The sequence below is a fragment of the Podarcis filfolensis genome (assembly GCF_964270895.1).
Source record: "Podarcis filfolensis genome assembly, chromosome: 3".
In the NCBI taxonomy this organism is placed as follows: Eukaryota; Metazoa; Chordata; class Lepidosauria; order Squamata; family Lacertidae; genus Podarcis; species Podarcis filfolensis.
The window spans coordinates 62,221,565-62,247,559 of record NC_139606.1 but is presented as its reverse complement, the minus strand read 5'-3'; the positions used below and the strand labels follow the sequence as shown (position 1 = coordinate 62,247,559).

The window sequence follows — 25,995 nt, the reverse complement described above, 5'->3', positions numbered from 1 at the left end:
ACTTATAATCCTTCCAAGTTATAATTTTAGAATCAAAGTTAAACGTCATTGTTTTAATATTTCAGGTTCTGCAGCTAAAGAATTTTTTACAAAATCAAAACTTCCTATTCTTGAACTTTCGCACATTTGGTAAGTGTGAAATATAGCTAGGTTGGGGAAGTTCCTTTGTTTCAAATCACATTTCTTTGGTTGTGGAGCTGAAATGCCCAGCATTTAAATTATGTTTCATAATTTACATTAAAACATATCCCCTGCACTGTCAGTGTAACTTTTGCTGCAATCCTATACATGCATACTTGGCAGGCGGTATCACTGAACTTGTTTGCTTACATCTGAGTAGATGTGTAGGCTTGAACAGTTAGAAGTTAAATCAAATAATAAACTTTCATCTGACCTAATTTTGAAATAAAGCTTCCCTTTTGTAATATGGCTGTGCTATAAATCGCCATATTGCTGAATACCATATTGAAATAATATCATGATAAGTTTCAGCAAGGCAATATACCAGTGAACAGAAGGTGAACACTTAACAGCTTCCCAAGGGGTAGCTCAGCTGAACCGATACTTTGCAGATAATTTGCATTCAAATATTTTGAATGATTCCTCATGTTTTACTTAAAAGGACATTTAAGAAGTCTAGGCTTAACCCACCTCTCAATAAACTCACTTTTCTTGTATAGAATAGCAGCCAAACATTTGATTCAGCAACATTGTATGTAGTATCTTTGATCCCATGTTGCTCGCTCTTTCTTTTTTGTAACAGAAGGCTCCCATTGGCTGAAATGGGAAGAAGTGATTTTTGCCAATTCCACCTTCCCCTCTAGTCCCTTGTGCCGACCACCCATGCTATTACCTATGGTACTCCAGTTTTCTGGAGCAGATATTCAGGAAGCATAGTGGACCGTAGTGGGAAGGTGAAATTGCTGAACTTTGACCTCGTTTTAGAAGCAGAGTGCCAGACTGTGTGATGTGAGCTTAAAGCTTTCTCAGTAAAAGTGAAGTTCAATAGAAACATAGTTTAGAAGTAATACTTTCCCTCGCCTTTTCAGGGAGCTGTCGGATTTTGATAAAGATGGTGCATTAACACTGGATGAATTCTGTGCTGCTTTCCATCTAGTAGTTGCTAGGAAGAATGGCTATGACTTGCCTGAGAAACTGCCTGAAAGTTTAATGCCCAAACTGATTGATTTGGAGGACTCAGCAGGTATTTCATTTCTTCTGTAGAGTTTTGTTCCTTTAAAACTACTGTTAAAAGTAGGATGCCATTAGGCAACATTAAATTTACAGTGTAAATTGTACTAATTTAAGGTTGACTCAGAGTAGATTCATTGAAATTAATGGACTTAAACTAGTCATGATCATTCATTTCAGTGGGTCTGCACTGAGTAAAATTTAGCTGAGTGCAACACAAAGGCCTGTTAATAAGGAAGCAATTTCTTATTCTTGGGGTGGTTTTGTGTATTGTGAGTCACGGTTTTAGAGTCACGATTGAAAATGTGGTGAGAGATGGTGAGAAAAGTTAGAATGGACTGAACTTGCAGTATGATGCCTCAAGCTAGCAACTACATTTTTGTAGTCAAGGACAGACAGCTCTGTTCTTTGGAAACTATAAGTAAACAGATTCGAGGGTGTTTGATCTTAGCAAACTCATGTACCCAAAAGCAATATATGAAATCCCTATGATTCCACAAATAAGTTAATGAAAATTATATTAATGTTCCTGTCTGAGACTTTAGTATGATTGCTGATATCCCAAGGGCTGCCCTTGAAGGTTGGGACCTTTTGGAATAGAATTTCCATGAGGGTCTATTACTAATAGAGACTCTAGCACCTCTCCCAACCTCTGTAGGAGAAGAGAGATTGGAACTTTCTCCAGTTTGTAAATCCCGTTTTCAAGCTTATTTCAGTATCTGTCTTATTAATTTAAATTGCAAGAGTGTTGCTAGAAAAACCTTTTAAAATAGAATACTGTTACATTCCTTGAGCCCTGTAATTTTTAAATTATCACTGCTGCAGTGTATATATTTTGTAATGTGCATAGATAACCTTGCGTTACAAGCAAGCTTCTGTATTGATTGATACACAGAACAAATTATGGTTAGTAAAGCTTTGAATTGAAACCTAATTAAGACGTTAACACACAATTGTGCTTGACTTTCATAGTGGTTCCTGTTTCAGAAGCAGGGGATCAGTCTGGTGAGGTAGGTTATGCAAGTTCACCAGCAGAAGCACCTCCAAGCAAATCACCGTCAATGCCATCACTAAATCAAACATGGCCTGAGCTGAATCAAAGCAGTGAGGTTAGCAAACAGTATCTTACTTTGAAAGTTTCTTATTTTAAAATCTAATGTATGGCACAATATGAACTAGATGCCACTGTGCCATAAAAGCTGGCTTATGTACCTCATTTTGAGTGTTCACTGCATAAACTGAGCAGAAATATATGGCCTTGATCCTAAGCCATAATACATAAGGGTATATTTTGAGATTGTCAATAGGTGCTCAAACATTTAATTATTAATCTATACTTACTCGTAATCATGAAAGGTGGACTGTTCCATCGGTGATATGTCTTCTACTCAGCGTTAGGCCTATTGTTACCTCGGTGGCATAATTTCTTGACAGTAACATTGCCTGTGCAGAAGACCAAGATTGGAACAGGTCTTTCAGGAGGATCTCAAGTTCTCCAAACTATCCTCCTGAACGTCCTGAAAGCATAGGCAAGTTTTGCACTGTCAAGATCTGTTGTAAGCCAGGCTGCTGTTTAGGCTGCGAGAAGTAAAGCTACAGGGAGCCAGGCAGAGGGCCTTCTCGGTAGTGGCACCCACCCTATAGAATGCCCTCCCATCACATAGTAAGGAGATGAGTAATTATATAACATTTAGGAGACTTGAGTAAAATCCACTAGGTAAGAAATACATATTCTAACAGCAGAAATATCAGTTACCATTTACTATGCTATGCTGGCTCAATTAATAAGCATAATTATAGGGAAATTTTGATTCAAAGAAGGGCCAAAAATTACTATTGATTTGCCTAGTATGCATAATTATGGCATTGCTTATTGCAAAGGGTAATAATTAACAATAACAGGTGAAATTTTTAAAGAGTTGCCATATTACTGGACGGGTAGATGTCTTAATGGCTATTAGGCAAAATAGTTGCTTTTGGAATGTATGTGAGGTAGTATGCCTCGTGACTGCAAGTTACTGGTGTCAAACTAGAGATGGCCGTTATTTTCACACTGCAGTTGTGAGTTTTCAGAGGCTCCTGTTGTTCCAGCAGACCCTAAACTACTTTCTTGGTTGGAACCTACAGGGCAATTCCTAAATTGTTGTATATGTAAATCTTCAGGCATCCAATAGTAATTGGCATGTCAAGGTTCCTCCGAAGTTAGAAGCCTAGAGGTGAGGAATGAGTAAAAATACCCAGGCATATGATTTTTATTTAGTTATTTATTTCACACAATTGATATACTATAAGAAAATGAATTGAAAGGTGTTGCCTTGTAATCAAGAGATCAGAGGTATGTGAATGAGAAAACCAACAAAAAAGGGATAGTGTATTTTTTTTAACTGAAAGTAATACAGAATGCTTGACAAATACTACTAAGACTAATGTGTATTGGGTTATATTTCCAAAAGTTCTAGGACAGCATTTAGCACTCTGATTCTTTTGAATTATTAATCCTATATACTGCCAAATCAAAGTGTAAACAATTATGTAGGAAATTCAACATGTTTGCATTTCATGGCAGGCTTGAGGCCAGTTGAGTTTTTATGGACAAACGTATCTGGTTCAAATACTTGCTAAATCATGTTTAATCTTCTTGGAATGAACTTTTGCATTGTTTTGCTTATTTGGGAAACCTATCCAATTTTCAGATTACGATTTCACTTGCCTTTCTTTGAATTGTTTGGTTTGTTGGGGGGTTATGTGGAGATTGTATTTAAAGATGCTGTCATCCCCACACTCACCTACCTACTTAGAAAGTTAACTTATGTCAAATTCTTACACTGTTTTTAACAGTTAGGTCTTCTTGAGGAGTCTTGATTCTTCATTTTGGAACTGCCTCTAGGGTTGTCAAATTGATTTACTTTTTATTTTATTTAAAATATATCTACTGTCCAACATGCTAATCTGTCTGGCATTTTTAGGATAACAGATTGTGCTACTGTCTCACTTATAATTCATAATGCGCAGTAACTTACTCTTCATTTAACTAGATCAAATTGTTGTGAAATACAATGCTCTAAAACATCTAGCAAAGCAAGTTGAAGCAGTGTGAGAATATTTTCAGTAACATTACAATTTAATGTTCCTTTATAAACTATTTTATTGTCCACTTAAAAAGGTGTAGCAGTTAATGACCAGAACTTATTAATTGTTACTCTACAAGTATCACCAGTATCAGACAGGGTTAGGGCCTGAAAATGTAATACTGTACATACTGGAAGTCAGTACAATATCCAGAACCAGGGTCAACAAGGGATGATGATGAGTGACAGAAGTGGCCCCACAGGTAATTCAAGTAACAGAGCTCCCCACTAGATTTCTCTTCTTAGGTAGGAAACATTCTGTTTGTTGTTTTTTAGGTTCCTGATTTGATTGCCAGGTACTGACATACGTCACAAGCAGGATGATGATGTGGCATTTAGCAGCCATCAACAGAAAGCATTAAGATTTAAATCCCTGATACATCAGGCATTATCTTGGGTAGAATCTAAACAGCTGCTTAAGGTTCATTCCAATGAATTCTGCTGGCCTGGTGGGAACTTCTAATCTCCATGCCGTATCACAAACAGCCCACATGCATTCATGTGGCCCAAAAACAGCCCAAAAGCAGGGGAACTGCTTTTGAGGAAACATGTCTAGTTATAATGGATTATTATATCTAACATTCATATTCTTAGGGTATACAAGTTTTCATGAAGTATGTTTTTCTAAATGGACCATAATATTTCTGTATCTGGAAATATTATTTCTTATGATAGGAAGTTTTTGATTTTCAGAGCTAAGCAATATGTATGGCAAATCAATGCGTATTAATTATTTCATGTGCCCCTTATACATTTTCCCAGCCACATGTGATCTGTTTATCCCTGAGCAGCTGTTTATAGATAAGTGGGCCCATATTACTGGGAAAAGATATAAAGACCACCTGAAAGAGGTTGCTGAAGTGTTTTGGTTTGACTAATAAGTTACTCACCATTCCACTAATGTGAGATACATTAACACTGATCTTCTACGACGTAATCTGCCTTTCAAATCCTAGATCAAATCTTAATTTCTTTGATGCCTGGTTATTGCTATTGTGTCCATGTCTTTTTTTCCCTTTTCTTAGCATGAAAAACTGACTTGGCAGTTGTGTATTATGCCAGAGCATGTCCTGTATCTTGTTGAAATGATTGCCAAGGTGGACTTCCCTGTTGATTTACCGAGTTTGAACTTCTAATCCTTAGCATTGTTTCAATTATAAATTAAATATTTCTACACTGGTATAAAATGTACTCCGATTAGAAACATTTTTGAGGATTGCTTCAGGGATTGCATTGGCAAGTTGTTGGTAATTTTGTAAATGTGTTATCTGTAGCTTTTATTCCTGATTCATTTTGAGGTGAAAATTAATACAAAAATCCAGGAAAAATTGGAGTACACAGGGTTGTATCGAAAGTAAGTAGCACTATGTGAATATTCCATCAGTGCAAGGATTTTTGTTTGTGCAATGAAACATTCTCCCCCATCCCTCCACCAACTTGCCCCCCACATTTCCCAACCTTCTGTTGAAATTTTTAGGGTGGCATGGGATGGGGAAGGGGGAGGGAATTCCCATTGCCCAAGTGGAAATCATTGCACTGACATGGATATGTTAGCTAAATGCTGCCCACTGTAGTTACAGATGCAGCATGATCAGACATTATAAGAGGTTTCCATTGTCAGTAGCTTGATTTTGTTGTTAAAACATATACACTTACTTTCACAGAAGGGAAATCTCTTGATTTGCTCATACCCTATGCAATATTTAACAGTTAACTTCTTGGTAGCATTGAGAAGCCGAAAGGATGAAGCTCAAAATACATTTTTAAAAATGTGTGTGTTGACAGTTTTTGCAAATAAAACAACTGCCATTGCAACCTCTGAACTACCTTAAATCTTCTCCAGGAAACCTTTACTCCATCTCTCATGCTGACTTGTCTCTCCTCTGTCTGTTCAGCAGTGGGAGACATTTAGCGAACGCTCCTCAAGCTCACAAACTCTGACCCAATTTGATTCTAACATTGCACCAGCTGATCCTGTAAGTCAATCACTTAGCTTGCTTGTTTGAAATTAATTTTATTAACTCTGAATTTTCATTAATTGTATCTTGCCTGTTAATGCATGATTCTACAAAGCTTGGTGGGAAATGGTGGCAGAAGTCATAAATTTTATCTGCTTTAAAATTTATTGGAGGAATCATATGTATGCAGTATGATTCAAGTTTAATTATAGAACATTTTATGAGTTCAAGAAATAAAATGCAGTCTGTTCATTTTTTTTGAAGTATCTTCAGTGTACAGAGTGTGTTGAAATTCTTATTCATTATGGCTGTGACACTTTTTAGCTGCCTTGTGCTGAAAAACAGGATTGAAATTAGAAAATAAGTATGGTAACTTGCCAAAGACCAGTTTGAACAAGGACAGCCAAAGTCACATGCAGATCCAGTCCTTTCACCCCAAAGCCCACACATAAAGCCCTTTTTTATAGATACCATGTAATAGCATTTGCTAATCTTCATTTTTCTACTTCTCCTAAGTACATGCCACTGCTTTCATGAACACAACCACTGTCCTCTATGGACAACACCAAGGCAACAGGCGTTCCTTGTCTGTATAATGGCCCATATGTGACAGTTTGCCCAAGTCATATATACATCCTTCATTCTCCATAGTGTGGTGTTTCTCGCAGTTTTTAATTTCAGGTCCTCTAACAAACATACTCTGCCCTCATGTACCCCATCTCACTGAGAGCCATGTATTGGGCATGTGATGGTGCATAATCTTCATTCACTGCTTTGTGAATGACTCCCACACTGCCAGAGCAAAGCACTAGAAAGGAACATCTCTGGCTCCTGTATATTCTCTTGCTGTCTGCAGTTTCCGTAGTTGGTAAGTTAAATCTGATGAGAGGAAAATCAGTGTGTGCTGTAGTGTCTCCCTCAGTAGAACTGCATTCTCCCATGTGACTTGTCATACTGTTTTAGAAAAACGGTACTAAAGGCACAGACTTTTTTCTTTGCGAATGCAAAAGCTGAGCAGTAGGTAATGTGGGGTGGGCTGTGAAGCATCTTGGCAGGTGGAATGCAGCAAGTGGGTGGGATGACAGCTTTTGTAGATCCATAGTTTTTCTTGGAGGGCCAGAAGTGAAGGGCTGTTGCACTTGCATCCTGCTTGCCAGTTTTTTATGGACATCTGGCTGGCCATAGTGCGAGTAGGATGATGGACCTTTGGCTTGATCCAGCAGAATCTTAACCAGCCCTGTGTTACACGTACTGCTGTACAACAGAAGCAGTGTGCAGCACAATGTGGTCTAGCTGCCACTGTGCCGTGACTATATACTTTCATATATACTTCACCGTGTAAATTGCTACAAATTAAGGCACATGAGCTCCTGAACAACTTATTTAGAAACACATATAACCTTGTGCAAGCAGAATATTGTGTGCAAACTGCTTAAAGTGTTTGTTTAACGGGCAGCCAGTAAGCTTTGCTTCAGTGATGATTTGCCCAATGCAGATAAGCAAATGATAGGCTTCCATGTACTTTGCTAGTGAAAGAGCTGTCATGTACTGTTTTGAGTATCACAACAAAGTTGAAACAGTTTATTTTAGTATTCAAGCTTTTTAATGAAACTTTTGATTAAGCTATCAACTTTAGACCAATTAATTTTACTAAGCTAAGTTCAATTTATACCTCTTTGTCTTAGGATACTGCTATTGTTCATCCTGTTCCTATTAGAATGACTCCAAGCAAAATTCATTTGCAAGAAATGGAACTTAAAAGAACTGGAAATGGTAAGTTGTTAGGTGGTGACTTTAGAACAACCTCTACGTAGCTAAACATTAATTTTCACAAACATAATTAGTTATTGAAAGCCTATCAAACAATGTATTCATTTTTGTATCCATTGATATTGTCACTATGGGGTTCTTGAAGCCATTAATAGTTTTATTCTATTCCATTATTACAATGTCACATTCACATGAAATGCTAAACCGAGAAACAAGCGATTCATTAGCCACATTTAATTGTGTGAATGACGCTAGGGCTCCTCAGCTCCCCCAGCTTCTTCTCTGGTATGGCCATGAGATCATAAGGTTCAGCTTCTGGTTTTGACTATCTGCAATTTGTTACATTGGAATTGGGAAAAACTAGCTTGTTGAAACAAACCATCTTCAATCCGTGGTTTGTGAATCTGGCTTTCATAGTCAAAATTAAGCACAGTATAGGGACCCTACTTGAGGAGGAAAAGGGAGCAGGTTGTTGACAGGATCAAGTCTTTTTCATGTGCATCTGAACCAGGCCACACTTTTCTAGCCTGATTTAGCTTGCACATTTGTTGAGAAGCTAAAATTGCAAAGGGGGGTGGCATTGAGTAGAGCTCTATATAGAAGTGGCAGTATAAAAATACAGTAAGACAATGCAGACAACAAGTACATGGATTAATGAGGGTGCTTGAATAAAAAAAAATGTAATTGTGGCTTCTTATGCCATTTTTCTATAATACAGACTTTAAAACCCCTACAAATAAAAGACTTGAATGATACCATTTTATGTTGCATTTGAGCAGTTTTGATGTTCTTAAAATTATTGTCTTGTATTTTAATATTGTGTATTATTTATTCTTTTGTAAGCCACTCAAAAGCATGTTTTGATGAGTGGCCATTAATCTAGTAATAAAATAAAAAATGCTTTTTCTTTCTCTAAAAGGAACAGAGATTCTGTTCATGTAATTTGGCTTTTCAGTCTTCCCTTCCCTTTGCATTCCCCCAAAATCTGTTCCTGGGGATTGGTGTGTGATATGATGCACATGGATAGGGGAGTTGATATCCACATATACACATGTGTGGCCAGAAATGCAAGTTATGATCTTAGTTGTTCAAAATTTTTAATTTTGACATATTACTATGGTGTCAGACTTTGAGCATTAGGTGAAATTTGCCATAAGAAGAGAGGTAGACTAACTTATTGTTACTAATTAAATATATACTTTATTCCTTTTTAGATCACACAAATCCCACGAGTCCTTTACTTGTAAAATCACCTGATCTTGTAGAAGAAAGTAAAATGAGTTCATCTGCAAAATTTGTAGGAGGAAATACAGTTGGCAAGTATCAATGTTTTCTTTCCTAGTAGGGTGCCAGCCTATTTCATTTCACTGCAAATAGTTAAATGACTGTAACCCAATACCAAGTTCAAGATTTGGGGAAGTAGTACATTCAGCAGCTACCCTGTCCATCTATGTGCAGTGGAAAACCCTTTAAAATGCACATTTATTTTGTGTTTGAAAAAGGATGTGAAGCATCCTTCAGAGTTGGGGATTGAGAAGTCTTATTCTTTAACACACTCTAGCCACTCTGATGCCCTCTTAGACCTCTTTACACATACTTTAAGGATTGTGTCTGGTAGCTGCTAGCCAGTTGGAATCCATTCAGACCTATATAATTTCTCAGATCTTCAGTCAAAGTAGTGGAAATAGTAAAGTACATTTTTGCAGTACAAACCCATGGGTTAGTAGGTATTGTTGATTATTCCAGAGTAAAGGGATATGATCTAATATATGTGAAGAGGCCAGATCCATTGTAGGAAGATTCTGGTATGGAAACTTGTTTTGCTTATCAATTTTGAGTCACTTGTGACCAATATACCTTATTTATAGAAAAGTCACTTGTAAGTTTTATTCTGTAAGATTATTCTGTGGAATAATCAAAACATGATTAATCAACAAGCAATGTATGATTTTCTTTTTCTTATATCAGCAGATGGTTACAGCAGCTCAGATTCCTTTACTTCTGAACCAGAACATATTGGAAGCACTGTAACAAGACAAAGGTAATTAGATGCTTAAATATGAATGATGTTAAAGTAGCAACTCCTTTCCAAGGGTAAAGTACCCAGCTCCTACTCCACAATTTGTCCCCTCAGACACACAGCCTGGTAATCTCTAAAAGAAATTCATAATTCTAGAAGGAGTCAATTTCCTGATTGGTCTTTTTGTGTGTGTTTGTGTTGACATAAGAGCTGCTGCGTCACTTCCTAAGTCAGGCATGCCCAAACTTGGCTCTCCAGATGTTTTGGGACTACAACTCCCATCATCACTAGCTAACAGGACCAGTGGTCAGGGATGATGAGAATTGTAGTCCCAAAACATCTGGAGGGCCAAGTTTGGCTATGCCTGTCCTAAGTGTTTATTTGGTGGTATAGCAGTCTATAAGTTTAACAAGCACTTAGTGTTAAAACACTCACAGAAAAGTGCACTGAGTTCCAGAATAAAAAGGGTGCAGGGTGGTGCTTCAGTGATGGTCTCATTCAGTGGTGGTGTTCTGTTATACATAATTATTGACTACAATGCCTCTTGACACAACTGTTTTTGTCTTGTGTCTTTTCCTGGCTCCAAGAATATATTCTTAAAGAATTTAAGCACTCCTGCAAGCTGTATTCACTTACCACCATTGTTTAACTGTCTATTTGTCAGTCATAGAATAAGATTTCCTTTCCTCCATTCTGCAGCCTGAAGTGAGGATGGGCAACATAAAGCCCTCAGGTCAGATCCATGATCCATAGGGTGCTATTAGAACATTGGAAATATGTGTGTGTGCTGTTTAGCAAACTTCTAGCTTCCAGCATTGTGATGCAAACCTGTAAATTGCAAGGGCAGTGGAGCTGAGTTTTCCAGAATGCAGAAAGATCTAATGATATAAAACTATTTCCCGGTATTGCCACATGTACACATTCTTAAGTATTTATACAAGGATGACTATATTCTTTCTATTCTTTTGGTGAAAAAGGAGCTTGTCTCATTTTAGAGTAGAAATTGTTCTCTGGAAACAATAGGCTATCCATTTTCAAGCTGGTTTGATAGATCCATGCAGAAAACAGGCCCTATAATTTGAACAAGGTGACTTCCCCAGTCTAAACAAAATGAAAAAATTCCTTCCAGTAGCACCTTAGAGACCAACTAAGTTAGTTATTGGTATGAGCTTTCGTGTGCATGCACGCTTCTTCAGATACGCTGAAACAGAAGTCACCAGACCCTTATATATAGTGAGAGGGTGGGGAGGGGTATTACTCAGAAGGGTGGTAGGAATGGGTGATTGGCTGATAGGTGTGGTAAACCTGTTGACGACCGTGACTGCAATTGGGCTTACAGGAAAAAGCAAGGGGTAAGATGGCTAAAAATAGCTTTCTCATGTATAATGAGATCAGAATCCAATGTCTCTATTCAGACCAGATCTCTCCATGGTTTTAAGTTTGGTAATAAGTTGCAAATCAGCAACTTCTCTTTCCAGTCTATTTCTGAAATTCTTTTGTAATAAGACAGCTACTTTGAGATCTAGCTGATCTTAATCTACAAGTGCAGGTATCTTCATTGTATCATGGCTGGCAGATCACAACTCAGTACTTTTCAGTTATCTTCAGTAGTTAAAGTCTAGATGTCCACCTTCTTAAAGAGCAAATTTTACTGGTAAGGAAACAGTTGCTGTGTTCTGATGACTATATGGGACTCATGAACTACAGTTTGCAATAGACTTTCTGTAGTTCCATTGTTTTTCAGATCACATTCAGGGACGTCCCCCGACAATACAGCTCCACCACCACCACCACCAAGGCCTCACCCTTCGCACTCAAGATCATCATCTTTAGATATGAACAGAACCTTCACTATTACTCCAGGTGGGCATAGTTCAGATTCTTTTATAAAGTCAGTTTATTTTATCCTTTCTTAAGTTCAGGGTCACTTGGGTAGTTCTCCTTTCTGTTTAGAATGGTACTGAATGCTCATGATGTTGAGACATTTGGGAGGAAAGGTTGCTTGTTTCGGTCATGTTTGCAATCTTGGGTGGAGGACGGTGTTAATATTGTGTCCTAAAATATAATTATTAATGGGAACATGTTACACAAGAGAAATTTTCACAGTATGTTTCAGCAGAAAGCCTACCTGAAGATTTAGATCTCTCTCCTGTCAGCTCCTGTCTCGCTATTTTTTGTGGGAATCATCTGGAGCTGCAGCCAGTTTGTTGAAGTGTGCCTTACTTTCTCCTTCTTTCTGCTTGAGGCACGCCATCCTATACATGTTTGCTCATAAGTGAGACCCCTTAAGTTCAGTGGGGTTTACTGCTGAGTAAGCGTTCATAGGATTGCATTCTGCGTGATCAAGATTACATAGGCTAATCTGTAGGAATTTTTTGAGTCAGTAAACTTGCCCGAAGGCCTAGGTTTGGAACTTGCTGAGCCCCTTAAACCATGTAACAATTAAAATACAGCAGCAAGTGACTGCTGACGCTTGACCCTGCTTACATCCAAACAACTGCTTGTTTTAAAGTACTTAGCCAAAAGTTGTTAACACAGCTGAAAACATATTTAGTGTTCTCTTCTAAATATTACTGCCTTGTAGGTCAACAGCAAACTGGAGCGATTGCCTACCCCCCTGCAGTGCCTCCAAGACCTCCACCCACACAGGTTATTCTTCGATTTCTGTTGAAATTGTAAATTAATTGCATCTTTTTAGTGGTGGTACCGATTTCTGTTAATAATATTGTAATAATCTCTTCATTGAATAGTTCCATCTCAGAACAGGGAAAAATGAAATGAAATAAATGTACAGGAAAATGATAATAAACAAAAACTACAGAATCCATAAAAATAAGTCCAATAAATATCCTGAACAATTCCATCATAAAACAGGGTAAGCTAAGCTGCAGTGAGGACAATTTTCAGTTTAACCAAATATCTGGCTAAAGAAAATGGAACATCCAGGCATGTAAAATAACCTAATGGCATTTTGGGACGAGGTGATTGGCAAAATTGACAAAATCATCCACCAACACATTACAAAGATCCGAGAATTAGCCATAGTGAATTTGTTTATGAACCTGGACTTGATCACAAACCTTTCTTTAATAAAGGAGCAAATTTAACATCTTGGTACAAGATATGGCAAATATCTCTCACTGAAAAAATAACCGATAAATTGAGAATGGTGAGAGGAATTAAATGCACAGATACTTTTGTGAGAGAATGGTAGAAATGTATTGCTTTCACAAACATGCCAGAAAACAAAAGAAAGGTCTCTAGCGTATATGCTAATTTATGGATATCATCATAATTAGATTTTATTTGTAGTAATACTGTCAACATTTTATGGGAATTGTCATCTAGAAATCATAAGCAGGGACCTGTCACTTATTGAATTCTTAGTTTCTATTCATCTACATCCGTCATGTTTTTGTATTTCACAGGACATTATGTTCCAGGTATTCTGGAAAAAGGATTTTAATAATTACTTTAATAGTAATAAGTATTAAACAATCATATAACCTTCCCACCACAGTTTGCATCTGGGGCACCCCTTTCCTACCTCTTTGTGTGAGAGACAATGATGGCCTCACTCTGTGCCAACAGACTCTCTCACTCTGTGGCTTCTGAGCAGCTTAACAACTTTTACCCCTGTTCTCCACCCTACCCAAGTTGTCACACTGAGTGGCATGAATCATTGTCTACATGCACCCACAGCAATAAAATATATATAAAAAATGTTTTTCTCTTATATGTTTATATGGAAGAAAACAACTAGCAAAATAAACATATGTCACATACATGGTGACAAATTATCCGGAATGTCTCCCCCTGTCATCTTATAAATATTTGCCTTAATTCAAATATGCATTGAATATTTAGGTCAGAAAAGAACTCTGTTTACTTGGTTAGTATCCAAGCAAACTTTCTTATCTGAGCGAGTTTTTACATTAGTAAACTTTTTAAAAGTACCAACATAATCTGTGACATTGGTTCTCTTCCTGTAGGCTGGAGCTCATGTTCACCGTTCATCAGATGCTGAAAGTCTAATAGCACACACAAGTACCTCACCTCAGCAAATACCAGAACAGCCAAACTTTGCAGATTTTAGCCAGTTTGAGGTTTTTGCTGCATCAGGTGTAAATGAAGAAGAGGATGATGAAACTGAGAAACAACCAGAGGTTTTGCAGGTTAGCATAGACATTATATCTTCTGGCTATATTATCTGAGTATCTGTTAATTGCTGTCCAGTTATATTCATGTGGTAATGTTGAATGCCATTGCCCAGTAGACACTTGATAGTGTCCAGATCTGTTTTATCTGGGAAAGAGTGTAGCTGGCACTTGAAGAAATATAAAAGCCTCATACAATAGCGTTTCTGAGGATTCTGGTACTTCTCAGTGTGATCAGGCTGTTAAAGGCTTCACTTTTAGTAGTTATATGTGAGCTTCCAGAGTGTGGATTTGGCTTCAGTTTAAGTGTCTGATCTCATACCCATCCCCAAACCTGAAGATTATTTGAATCATTGCTTGCCATGATGCATTTTTGAGTTATTTCTGTCTGCAGGTAGAAAAAACACCTGATTCTGCTGGGCCTCTTAGAGTTGCCAAAGGTGATGGAAGACTTGAAGACAAAACAGTTTCTAGTACGCCTGCAAATACGGTATGTAAAATGTGCAACACGAGGACAGGTATTTCTCAACACGAGAACTGGGGTTTTTAATTAACTAATCATTAGTAATGATTAAAACTGAGTGCTGGTGAAGTTTATTGCTGCATGTATTAAGACACCCTCTATAATCTTTCAGGGCAAAGGTACCACGCCTCTGGCACCGCCACCAAAGCCTATACGCAGAAGGCCAAAATCAGAAGATGAGCTGAGACCGGAAGCTGAGGAGCAAACACAGAAAACAGGTGTCATAGCTGCTGTTCTTGCTTCACAGCCATCTATTCCTAGGTAACCCAAGATGTGTATAAGTACCTCTGATAACAAGGCATTTTCATTTTAAATAGAAAATATAGCCATTAGTAGCAAAGTATCTATGATATTTGAACCATTGAAATGCTAAGTAAAGCCACTGTGAACAAACTTGAATCCTAAACACAGTATAGAGTTTTAGAAAACTCTGATGCACAGCGTTTTGCATTATGTTACAATCTGCAAGAAATGTCTTTCCATGCATTTATTAAAATAGCATCAATAATCTAATTTCAATATTAGGTGTACCATTCAGTCTGTCACACTCTTGTTATAAACATGGCTGCATGCACTTGACAGTTTCATGGGTTTTCACTAAGCAAGAGAATTTAGCATTCTGCAATGTTCGTCAGAGACCCAAGGGGGACTAGTGAGGCTACTTTGCTGACCAAGGGCTTTGGATTTAATTCCTTATAAAGATCCCTCTCCCTTCCCAAAGGCTGCTATTTATTGTTCTACTCCCAGGCTAGTCACCATGTCCTTCTCTTTTCCCTCTTTGCTTCATAACCAGTCCATGCTAAAAATATTCAGAAGCCATGCGTTTTAGCAATTGAAGAAACCAGTGGCTACATTGCAGCAAAGAGGTTGGTTGCAATGTACCCCTGGTATGTGTATGATTCCTGAGCCTATGGCTGATGGGAATGAAAAACATGAAAGCATCAAGTGAAAAAAAATGTTGTTTTAGTTCTTGAAGGCTTAAAAGTCCAACTAAATTCTATGCAATCAGTGAAGGCTGAGATTTCTGTATGCAGTGAGTATTTCATTTGACCTGGGAGGTGTTCTAAGGGGGTAATTTAAGTAGATGGAACTTTGCTGTATCATGAGAAGTGTGGTGCATTTTTGACTTGGAGTTTAAACCAGCCTCAGCTTCATCTTTGACCTGCAGTATTAACATTGGACTACATGTGCAGGGCTGTTGTAAACCTAGCATCTCAGCACAGCTCTGCAAACTGTAGGAGGCATATATTACAGATCTAGTGACACCCCTTTTGTGTGCATGGCTGTTTTGGCTCAGAAATAAAATAGAATATTATGCAAACTAAATAGATGGTTATGCATTGCACACAAATTGAGTATTAGCACTTTTTGTGAGGCCTGGGTTGCTTGGCAGAAAGAAATGTACAAATCTGGATACAAGCTTGAATTTGCAAGACAGCTTAATTCAGTTCAACCTGCGGTACAGGAAACATGCTAATTGATTCTAAGCTAGTAAAGAAAGCCATGGACCTGCATAAAAGCATAGTCTTTGTATGCACTGCCTTAGTTTCAAATAGCTTTGAAGCACAAGGAAACTTCAAAGGGAGTTTTGAGATGCAATGCAAGGGAAAACCTGGGAAGTGTCACCAGGTTCATGCAACGTTTGTTGTAGCTCTGTAGGCTGTGGCCACTGACAGGAAAGGATGCCAGAATTCACATTTTTATTAATTGACGTGCAACTAAATAATACATTAAAGAAACTAAGGCATTGAGTAAAGTAATTAACTGATTTCAGAACAACTTTCTTGAGCCATTTGTCTACAAATAATAAGCACTTTCTGAATGTTGTTTCATGAACTTATCTCTTCAGATCGGTGGGAAAGGACAAGAAGGCTATTCAGGCATCAATCAGACGCAATAAAGAGACCAATACCGTTTTGGCCAGACTGAATAGTGAATTACAGCAGCAATTAAAGGTAAATGACATTTTTTTAAAAATTAAACACACCTTTTTTCTGACCAAATCTTTTGATTGGTTACCTTTTGAAGGCCGTAATCTTCAAGTTTTCCAAAGTAAAAAACCTTTTATCCCAGCTTTCAACATAGGCCATATTTCTGATCACACCCCACCCCAATCTTTTGGCGATTCTGCAGCTTCCTTCATGAAGCAAAGGCAGGGTTTTTGTTTTGGTTGCTGATATGAGCCAAGTGTCTGCTATTTTAGTCTTCTCCCCCAGCCCCCAGACACATGTGCACACTTCTCCCCTTAAAAACAGCAGAAAATAAGTTGATTTAGATTTAGAAGAATTCTCCATGGCTGTTTATATAAAATTATTACATAGTTTTGAGGATGTAATAGAGTTTTAACGTATTACAAACATTTGTGCTAGCCTATAGTAAAGATTACTGTAACCATTGCAACTAAATGTATGTTTGTTTATCGTGATATCTCTTCATTTGTTTTATATAAATGGCAAATCTTTCCTTTGTAGGATGTTCTTGAAGAGAGAATTTCGCTGGAAGTTCAACTGGAGCAGCTTCGACCCTTCTCTCACTTATAAGCCAATTGCCATTAACTGTGAATTAATTAACTCTGAAAGGGGAAATTGGGTAAAAGGCCTAATTAAAGACCCATATGTTCAGCTCAGTGCACTCTTAACATTTTTTTGTGATTGTTTTGTCCTCTGTCCACAGTTGTATTTAAGTAACTTTTATAATTTTAATACAAAGAATGGAATAATTGTTTCCTTGAATGTTCTATATATTGGCACTGCCAACCTTCCCATTTTGTTGGGAGGGCACATTTTTAATTTGGAGCGAAGTTTGTACAGCTTCAGTGGCCTAGATCCCAAACTGAACTTGATTACCTTATGAATTTTCTATATTTCATGTCAAAGATCATGACTAAAAAACATCCCAGATATCTACTTTTTAAACACAGAAGCACATGCTTTTACACACCTTTCTTTTGATTGTGTAAGAGAAGGTTAACCAGCTGTGGTCATCAGTTTTTTCTTTCCCGAGTCACACTTTGCAACCCATCTGAAATTTCAGGCAGCCATTTTGATTCATCTTGCGCCTTCCAAGTGCCACAAATTTCCTTTTTTTTGTTTTCATACTACCTTGCCATACCAAATGCATTTGGTTGTCTTTTCCTCTTTATGTACTTTGTATGTGGCCACAGCTTGACATTTGTTTCAATGTTTCCATTCATGACTGTCATTTTTCAGCATGCACGTAAGTGCATACCTTCTGTGAAAGGATTGGGTGTTGATCTCTCTGCCATGCACATTTCCTGAACACCACCCGTAGTTGCATGCTTTGCACATTTACCCTTTTATTAACTGGCACATCCAACAGACTTTACTGTAACACACTATGGTCAATAAATGTGTCAGTACCTCAACTCTTCTTTCCCAGTCCCCTGAAAACTATTTTTGTTCCTCAGAAGGTTCGCTTCATCTCTCCAAGCCTTATTCTTCTGGCTTGCAGACAGGCTTCATTAACACAGTTTCCTGAGTGTATCCTGCTATTCAGGTTGATGTACTGTATTAGGATTTGTTGTATATTGTATAATACACACCTTTTGATCTCATATGTAAATTTGCATTAATGCTGACTAACAGCAGATATTCTATTTAATGGCTTATTCTGGCTGTGGGATCATAGATGTTAAACTGCATGGATGTATCTCAGCAGAATCAGAACTAGCAATTGTGTGATTTTTACACCAATAAAACAGCACAATATTTTAACTTGGGTGAATCCTTTTAGTTTGGCTTAACACACTGAATTAGGTTGCTTTTCATGAGCCTGCAAATAGGATTTTGCACTGAGTATTTGGTTGTGAAGAAACCATAATGCTAAGACTACTTTGGCCACCATGTTGGCCAATTGGCTTGCCCAGCCAGCAGAACAAACTTAACACTCACACAACAGGATTCCTCCCCTTCCCCTCCAGAGTAGATTTTGGTAGCATGTGGAGCTGAGTAGAAAGGGAAGTCCACTCATGTGTATATGGGAGATTTATCACCCTAAATCAAACATTAGGGAAAAGTCAAACAAAATAAAAAATTCATGGTATGTGTCAAAGCAGGAAAGAGACTCAAAGCAAAGAGTGAGAAAGAATAAACGTTTGTAACTACATGCATTAATAGACATCTAACAACACACTAACAATTTCTATCTACTGTACAGCAAGAAAAAATACTAAGTCACAGCAAATGTACTTTACTGTAGACAGGGGCAGGGAACTAGGTCTAGCCATCTGGATCTCTGGCTTCCCCCATGCTACAGAGGAAAATTCAAGCCTAAACAGGGTTTGAAGTTTCCACCAATCATCTGATCAGTGCTGACTTCAAGCTCCACTTTCTGCAAGGGGCAGCTACACAGCTGATCCCAGCAACTTTGAAGTCATCACCTATCAGCTCTGTTTTCTACTGATGTACTACTATCTACAAAATTCTCAATGGGGGGAACTCAGTAGCACAAGCAATCCCAGCTGGCTTGCTATTGGCAAGCTTCCCTTACCAAGGTGCAATCAGGAGTGCACTATTAAGGCTCCGGATTGTGTGTTGGCAGTTTTGTGTCCATTTGGCCCTCACCAGACATCACCCATGACATGAAGTGTCATGGAAACAGCCTCACTGGCCAAATGAGGCCCTTGGCCAGCCTGATTTCCCCATGTCTGTTGTAGACACTGAACAGTTACCTTTTTCTTTTCGGAGCTGCATGACAGTTACAAGCGGCGGGAAGGTGAGGTAGTAAATAAAGCTGGGAAATTTCAAGAACAATTTACATTATCTTCAATATTGCAGATAATTGCCCTTTGCAGTGCAGAAAGCCATATAAACTTGTCATGGTCCTCTGTAGAACAAATCATTTGACACCTGGGACTTTGCAGAAGAAAAGCATTCTTGATATCTGTAAAAATAATAATAATCTGATTTCTGAAAGATTATAAATGAGGATCAGTTTTCAACCTAAGACAGAAGATCATGTAGCAATATGTGCAGTGGTGAAAGCTTGACCCATTTATGGCGTTCCATGCATTGCATTCCCTACAGAAATGGTGACCTGTAAAGCAGGCCTTGTTACCATTCAGTAATACCTTTCTTATTCCACTACTCAATTAGTATTGCACTTTTTCTCACCCCTGGTTTTAGTCTGCATGCAGATACTGAAAAAGGGAAGTTTGTACAAAGTGGTTTGTTTTTCAAAGTGAATCATTCATTGACCAGCAAATGCATCTTTCCACTGCAGCGAATAATGTGGAGATTTACAGCATTCTGTGTTATTTCTGACAGGCATTGTTATGTTACCTGTGTTAACACAGTTTGTATTCTTGCATTGCCCTGAGTTGTTCTGATGGAAGGGTAATTTACCAGAGGCTCCTGGAGGGCACAGAGCACCTTTGGAATGGAGACCCCAACCATAGTCCACAGGCAGAGCCATGCAAACTTCCTTCCTCCTGCAGGAGGAGCCAACACCATCTCCCAGACCAGCTGTACCAGTGAGCCAGGGTCTGTTCACTTATTAAGAAAAAATTAAGCCCCTAATCATTTTGCTAGCCCCTTCTGTCCTTTAAATATAGGGATTACTGGGGCTGCTCAGCATCCGTTAGAAGAGCAATATCCTGTCCTTGCACAGAGTTTTGAGAAGTTTGCCTGGAGCAGCAGCTTCCACAGATTTCGAGGCATTCAGAAAAGTTGTTGTCTATACTTGCTGGTATAATAGTTCTTTCCCCTTGGATCTAAGGATACTGAGCAGCTATCTTTCCTAAACATGCATTCGGATTGTGGACCTCACCATGCAACATTCTTAGGTATTTATTTTCTTGGTTTTAAAGTAAGCAAGCACTTGGAAAGCCTTAAGACAGTAATGGAGACTTTCCAGCAAAGGCATTCTGGAGCTTCTGTGGATCTCCTAGAAGAAGCATATGATAGATTTTTTCCATCTCCAGAAAACTATGATGGATTTCTGAGGGCAACTGTCATTAACACAAGCTCCTATTGCAGAATTCACCTGCTGTTAGGCAATCAGCTTTGGCAGAAAAAGAATACCATCTCATCTGCACTTGATACAAATTAACCTCTATTTCCCTAACTATTGCAACTGGTTTTAATTTTAACAGAAGCTCAAGAATATCCAGGTGACCCTGCAATGCTAGCTAAGTATTTGGTATGAGGAGTCATTTTGTTACAATATTACAATTTTAATTTGAAATACTTTTTTTTAAAATATCCTAACAGATTTTGTGCCATGTTTATATCATTTTAGGGTAGGAGAAAACTCACATTTGGAATCTGGAATATCTTCAACCAGGAGTTGATGAAGCGTTACCACTGCCAAGAATTGGTGAGTAACATGTGAGATGCGTTCGAATGGCTTGTAAGAGATGCTGCGCTGTGAGATAACAAGTATATCGTTGAAAAGGAAGAGGCTAAGATCATGGGTGTGCTCATACAGCCTGCCAAAATTGAAAACAAAGGATTAGTCTTCCATGTTAGACTTCAGAGAAACTAACACAGATATTAATCAGTAGTATATTAAGCTTTTGAAAACGTTTAATTGGAAAAAAAATAAAAAAAATCAGTAACCCTGTACTTGTTAAAGTGTAACTCTTAATTCAGTGTGCTTATTTAAGTCTCAAGCTAATTTTTCTGCTAATTTTTCAGTTTTAAGCATTAGAACTTGTCCTGCAACACATTCCTGAAAGTAATGGCTCTTTCTTAGGGGATCAATCAATAAGCCAATGGCTAATAAAAATATATATTTTTTCTGTTAGAAGGAATGATCTCTGGGCCACTGATACAATTAAAGTAATACCCAGAGGTAATTAGAAGGCATTAACCACAGAGTGTCCTGTCCCACCCAAAAGCTTAGACTTGATTGCCGGTTAGTTCATCATTAGCACTGTTCATTTCTGCGGAAAGAATTCACCCAGTTTTGTGCAAAGAAAGAAAGAAATCAATGCATCTAAGCGGTAGGTTCTCCTTTATTAACTGAATAATTCATGTGCAAACAATTCATAAACATAACAGTCCTCAGCTACAAATAATAAACTATGCAAAACAGATTTAGCAACCAGTCATTGAAAGGCACCCCTCATTTTTCTTCCTCTACCCTCCTATTATTTTATCTATTTACCTGAACGACATATGGACTCTCTCTGAGCAGCAGATTAGCTGGGCTACATCTTGCATCGCAATTAGATACCTATTGGCTTTCAGTAACTTCTGTGGATTAAACATGAAAAGATTTAAAAATATTTGGATAAATTTGGATTATTTTTGTTTAGTTGTCCTCGGCTGCTGATGTATGTTAAATCACACACTTCTGTTAAACATCGGGAGGAAGGTTATACATGTCCCTTTACCCCAATGATGTGCTTTGTATCCACGAAGGCACACAGTTTCACAGACAAAAATTGCCTATGCAGCATATTCTATCTCTTAGAATCAGCTCTTCCCAAATGCATTTGGGTTCACTATGCCATAGCCATGTGTTCTTTTAATACTTATCTTGTGCTTCATTTTTGACGAAACTACTACTTTTACAAAGTAGTTACTTTTCCTTTGTTATTCACAAGCACAACCTACTCCACGGCAAATTATTCTGCCTTTACCACGCAAATACATGCATTTCCTCTATATCACACTACGTTTGTCAATACAAAGTACTTACAGGACATCCTTGGATGCGTCTTTGTGTAGTTAATATCTGATCATCTCTGCCAACGTTCAGTTTTAGCTAGAAATTTAGTGTGGTAAACATAAGGTGAGTTAGCTTCTGAAGGATGAGGATGAAAGGAGAGATCTTATCTGTAATGCTCTTAGCCAAACATCCTTCAAGGGCGCTCCCATAGGTAGCTCCCCATTTGCAAAATGCCCTCTCTGGTGAGATGTGTCTTGTCTTACTCATCATTAACTTTCTGGAGGAACTTTTTTAAAAAATAAATGTTTACTCAGGCATTTGATGGCTGAAAGATGCTTTTCCTGGCAACCTTGAAGTAATTAGTTGTGAGGGTGTGTGGATGTTTTTAATTGTATTATTTACGATTTTAGTGTTTGCTTCCCTGAGCCTCTCTGGGAGGGAGGGCAGGATAAAAAAACCTCCAACATATCCTGTATTCCTGTTTGCAACATTTAAGGCAGAGAGAGGAAACTTATGTCCTCAAGACTCCAAAACCCAGCAGCTCCAGCGGCATCTGGAGGAGCCACAAGTTCCCCATCTGCCCCTGCTGCCTTCATTACATACCTTTAGGTGCCAGATGAAAAAATTTCTATATAACCAGGCCTTGAGCTGAATTCTATGGCCTTTTAAATGTGTTTGCAGGAGGGGGTTATTGGTTTGTTTTGGTCCTTTTTTTATTATGTATTTTGTGTTCTCATTTTGTATTTTTATGTTGTGAACTGCCCTGTGATATTTGAATAAGGGGTGGTATATAATAATAATAATAATAATAATAATAATAATAATAATAATAATAATAATAATAATTAATAATCCAAAATCAAAACTTGAATTATGTTGGCTCTCCCCAATCTCAACTTACTACTGAGTGCCTTAGTGATCCCTGCAAGATCGTCATGCTAAAACAAATGTAGTAGACAAACCTGATCTAAGTAATCCTTGAACTGTTTCATTTGCTTAATTGCGGGAGTCAGCTCTTCACGGTCAGTGTGTTCTGGAGGAGTGTGAAGCCTCAGAGCATACAGGAGCGTGACGTACTCTTCAATCCTCTTAGATGGGCACAACAGAAATTCTTGGAGGCTACGTGTTACATAGATGCACTTAATCCATGCTTTAATTAGAAAAGTAGCAAATTGCATTGCATGTCCCAAGACCAACAAAGGTATGTCAAGCCATATCTTAGGGGCCTAGTGTAGCAGGTAAGACATAGGTTCTGTGGGTAGGAGGTTCACAAGTCCAGGAAGTAAGCAGTTTGCCTGTTCTCGATGAGGTTGCACTCTTTTTGAAGGGACAGTTACGTTGAAGAAACGGGTGGCAGGGAACCCTTAGGCCATGGGGTAAAATGCAGCCCTCTAGCCCTCCCTATCGGGCACTCAAAACTCTCCTCAGGCCATATCCCTTATGCTCCCTGCTTCACACCCTCAGTGTTTTTGCATGGCTGGAATGTACCTTTGAACTCTTTGCTTGTCTAGATGGAGAATAGAGACAAGTGTGTACATAGTAACTAGCCTACTGCACAAAGGTAAAATGTACATATGTTGCTCTGCCCATTTTTGCCTCTAGCATATACAAAACACCCATGCTTTGGCAGTGTCCTCCTTCCTGTTTTAAACTACAAGACTTTACCTTCTCATAGTGGTAGCAACAGTCTTGTCATGTCTCTTCAGAAAGGCACGAAATACTGGAATAGTCTCCCTGCACTGTGAAAGCAAAAGGTTTTGACCATCAGTGTGATGTAATCCATAAAACTATGGACCAAATAAGGAGCAAACAGCAGCATTTCCATAACCCAGTTCTGTGGGCTGCTGTGGCACACCTTGTCCTTTGCCTCCAGCACTGAGGCAGACTTAACCTTAGACTCCGGCTCACAGTGGTGTCAGCATCTGGCAAGTAGCTGCTCAGTAAATATGGGCAGCCCAAAGACATTTTGGTAAGGCTGTGAAGCTGCAGACACCTCTTGTGCTTTGGGGTTTAATCAATGTTAGTTTTACACAACGCAGACCCACTGAGATTAATGGACAAGCCTAATTTAGGCAAGTTAGAATGTACAACACTTAGTTTCCCTTTCAATATTGAAAGTTGAGGCTGGTGAAGCCCTTTCCCACGATGCACCTTGAACTGTTGTGACACAAATCCTCAGGAGGATAGGGCTCTGAGATGCCAGATTGACAAGGCTGAGTGGGAAGGGAACTTCCAAATTACATGCTTTGTGCACAGATTACTGGGCTATTGCACTCCAGTATTCCCAACCCCATTATATCATACAGTAGAAGAACACAGCCTAGGATCATCATGGAAATTGCATCATGTTAAGACTATCTACAGGGCATGGTGGGCAGAAAGCAGTGAAACAAATACGGGCATGTAATCCAGTTTGCATAAGGTAACTTTATTGTTTTCCTGATTGCATCTAATTTTTAATGATGGAAAATATACCAATTAATATAAAAATAAGAACTAAAATCACAATAAAACAGGACTTACTCAAAATTCAGACCTCATTCATTTCTAATAAACAAACATTCTTATAACCGATTACTTGCTTACGAGATCTAAGCTTTACTTTTTCTTTTAACAGAATATAGCATAAATATACTTTCCCAAAGATATTTAAATGCACTTTAATATTTAGTTACTATTTGTTGGATGCTGTTTTGGATAGGGAGATATGTGAGCATGGCAGTTTAAAAAAATAAATGTTACAGTGGAAGGAGAGTCATGAATGTTTGGTGTGTTCTTACCTTGTCTATAGTTTTCAGAATTACTGCATAATTGTTGAAGAAGTTTGTGTATGTTTGAAGTTGCTGGCAAAATTGAATGAACAGGTCTCCTAATTTTTGGGCTGGGTTCCATTCATTAAGTCTTTGTGTTAACTCATCTGAAAACCACCTGTGTGAAACAGACAGAAGGGTGTTTCTCTCTTCCTATCAGGTTCCAGGCAAGTTCCAACAGATAGTGATGATGACAACATGTTTTCCTGCAAGCCGAGTGACATAAATACCAAGGCTGCAAAGTTACTGTGAAGTTATGCTGTTGTCTGGTCCACCCTAGGCATCCAGCATGAGTAACTTACTATATAGGTATGTTCTGTGGTAAGCTGGCCATCCATAGCATCTTCCACCCACAAGCACTGAGAAGAATTTCAGCAGACAATCAGAAATATGGGGAACAAGGTGAATGAATAGGATTTACACCACCACTTTACAAGCTACGAAGCCCTTCTAAAACTTCAATCCTATGCATGTATACTTAAACATTCATTCCAATGTTTTAAATGGTACATTGTCCCAGGTAAGTGTGTAGGATTGCTTCCTGACCTCCCAAGTGGTTACAATCAGATCTTGTTGGCCTCAAGTCTCATCATGCCCTGCCTGGGGTTAATGAAAATTAGAATCCAGCAAGAAAGACATGGAAAGTATAAGGTTCTTTACTCCCTCAGTTACATCAATACTGTCACATGCGGTGGCGCCATTTAGTCACTTCTGATAATATTTCTGTGTACAGTTCTGTGTTTGATTTTTGGGGAGTCTTCTGCATTAAATCAGCTGTAATAAACATACGTCCTCCTATAAAC

The 25,995-nt window shown here is 38.3% G+C and overlaps 2 protein-coding genes and 1 long non-coding RNA gene across 18 annotated transcripts in view; 2 read left to right on the top strand and 1 right to left on the bottom strand.

Moving 5' to 3' along the window:
- The window catches only part of REPS1 (RALBP1 associated Eps domain containing 1), a 35,891-nt gene extending 17,410 nt beyond the window's left edge, over nt 1–18,481 (top strand). For 2 of the 15 annotated variants that reach the window (XM_083607676.1, XM_083607687.1), the window contains exons 7-20: nt 66–129; nt 1,050–1,204; nt 2,164–2,300; nt 6,215–6,295; nt 7,963–8,050; nt 9,262–9,363; nt 10,016–10,088; nt 11,812–11,930; nt 12,652–12,716; nt 14,060–14,242; nt 14,619–14,714; nt 14,860–14,965; nt 16,597–16,702; nt 17,219–18,481. In XM_083607676.1, the coding sequence (XP_083463802.1) occupies nt 66–129; nt 1,050–1,204; nt 2,164–2,300; nt 6,215–6,295; nt 7,963–8,050; nt 9,262–9,363; nt 10,016–10,088; nt 11,812–11,930; nt 12,652–12,716; nt 14,060–14,242; nt 14,619–14,714; nt 14,860–14,965; nt 16,597–16,676 (1,349 nt within the window). In that variant the 3' untranslated portion in view covers nt 16,677–16,702; nt 17,219–18,481. Of the gene's footprint in view, nt 1–65; nt 130–1,049; nt 1,205–2,163; nt 2,301–6,214; nt 6,296–7,962; nt 8,051–9,261; nt 9,364–10,015; nt 10,089–11,811; nt 11,931–12,651; nt 12,717–14,059; nt 14,243–14,618; nt 14,715–14,859; nt 15,009–16,596; nt 16,703–17,218 lie in introns of all 15 variants that reach the window. The other 13 variants (XM_083607683.1, XM_083607680.1, XM_083607682.1 and 10 more) reach the window with 8 other exon arrangements.
- The window catches only part of ECT2L (epithelial cell transforming 2 like), a 30,585-nt gene continuing 21,023 nt past the window's right edge, over nt 16,434–25,995 (bottom strand). For both annotated transcript variants that reach the window (XM_083607637.1, XM_083607638.1), the window contains 7 exons: nt 25,163–25,310; nt 24,048–24,121; nt 23,345–23,501; nt 22,413–22,478; nt 21,876–21,964; nt 21,023–21,195; nt 16,434–19,649 (listed from right to left, as the gene is read on the bottom strand). In XM_083607637.1, the coding sequence (XP_083463763.1) occupies nt 19,510–19,649; nt 21,023–21,195; nt 21,876–21,964; nt 22,413–22,478; nt 23,345–23,501; nt 24,048–24,121; nt 25,163–25,310 (847 nt within the window). In that variant the 3' untranslated portion in view covers nt 16,434–19,509. The remainder of the gene's footprint in view (nt 19,650–21,022; nt 21,196–21,875; nt 21,965–22,412; nt 22,479–23,344; nt 23,502–24,047; nt 24,122–25,162; nt 25,311–25,995) is intronic.
- LOC310760012 lies at nt 19,659–25,140 on the top strand. Its single transcript, XR_014546682.1, has 3 exons — nt 19,659–20,906; nt 21,006–21,087; nt 23,392–25,140. It is a non-coding gene; the product is annotated as an uncharacterized lncRNA (long non-coding RNA).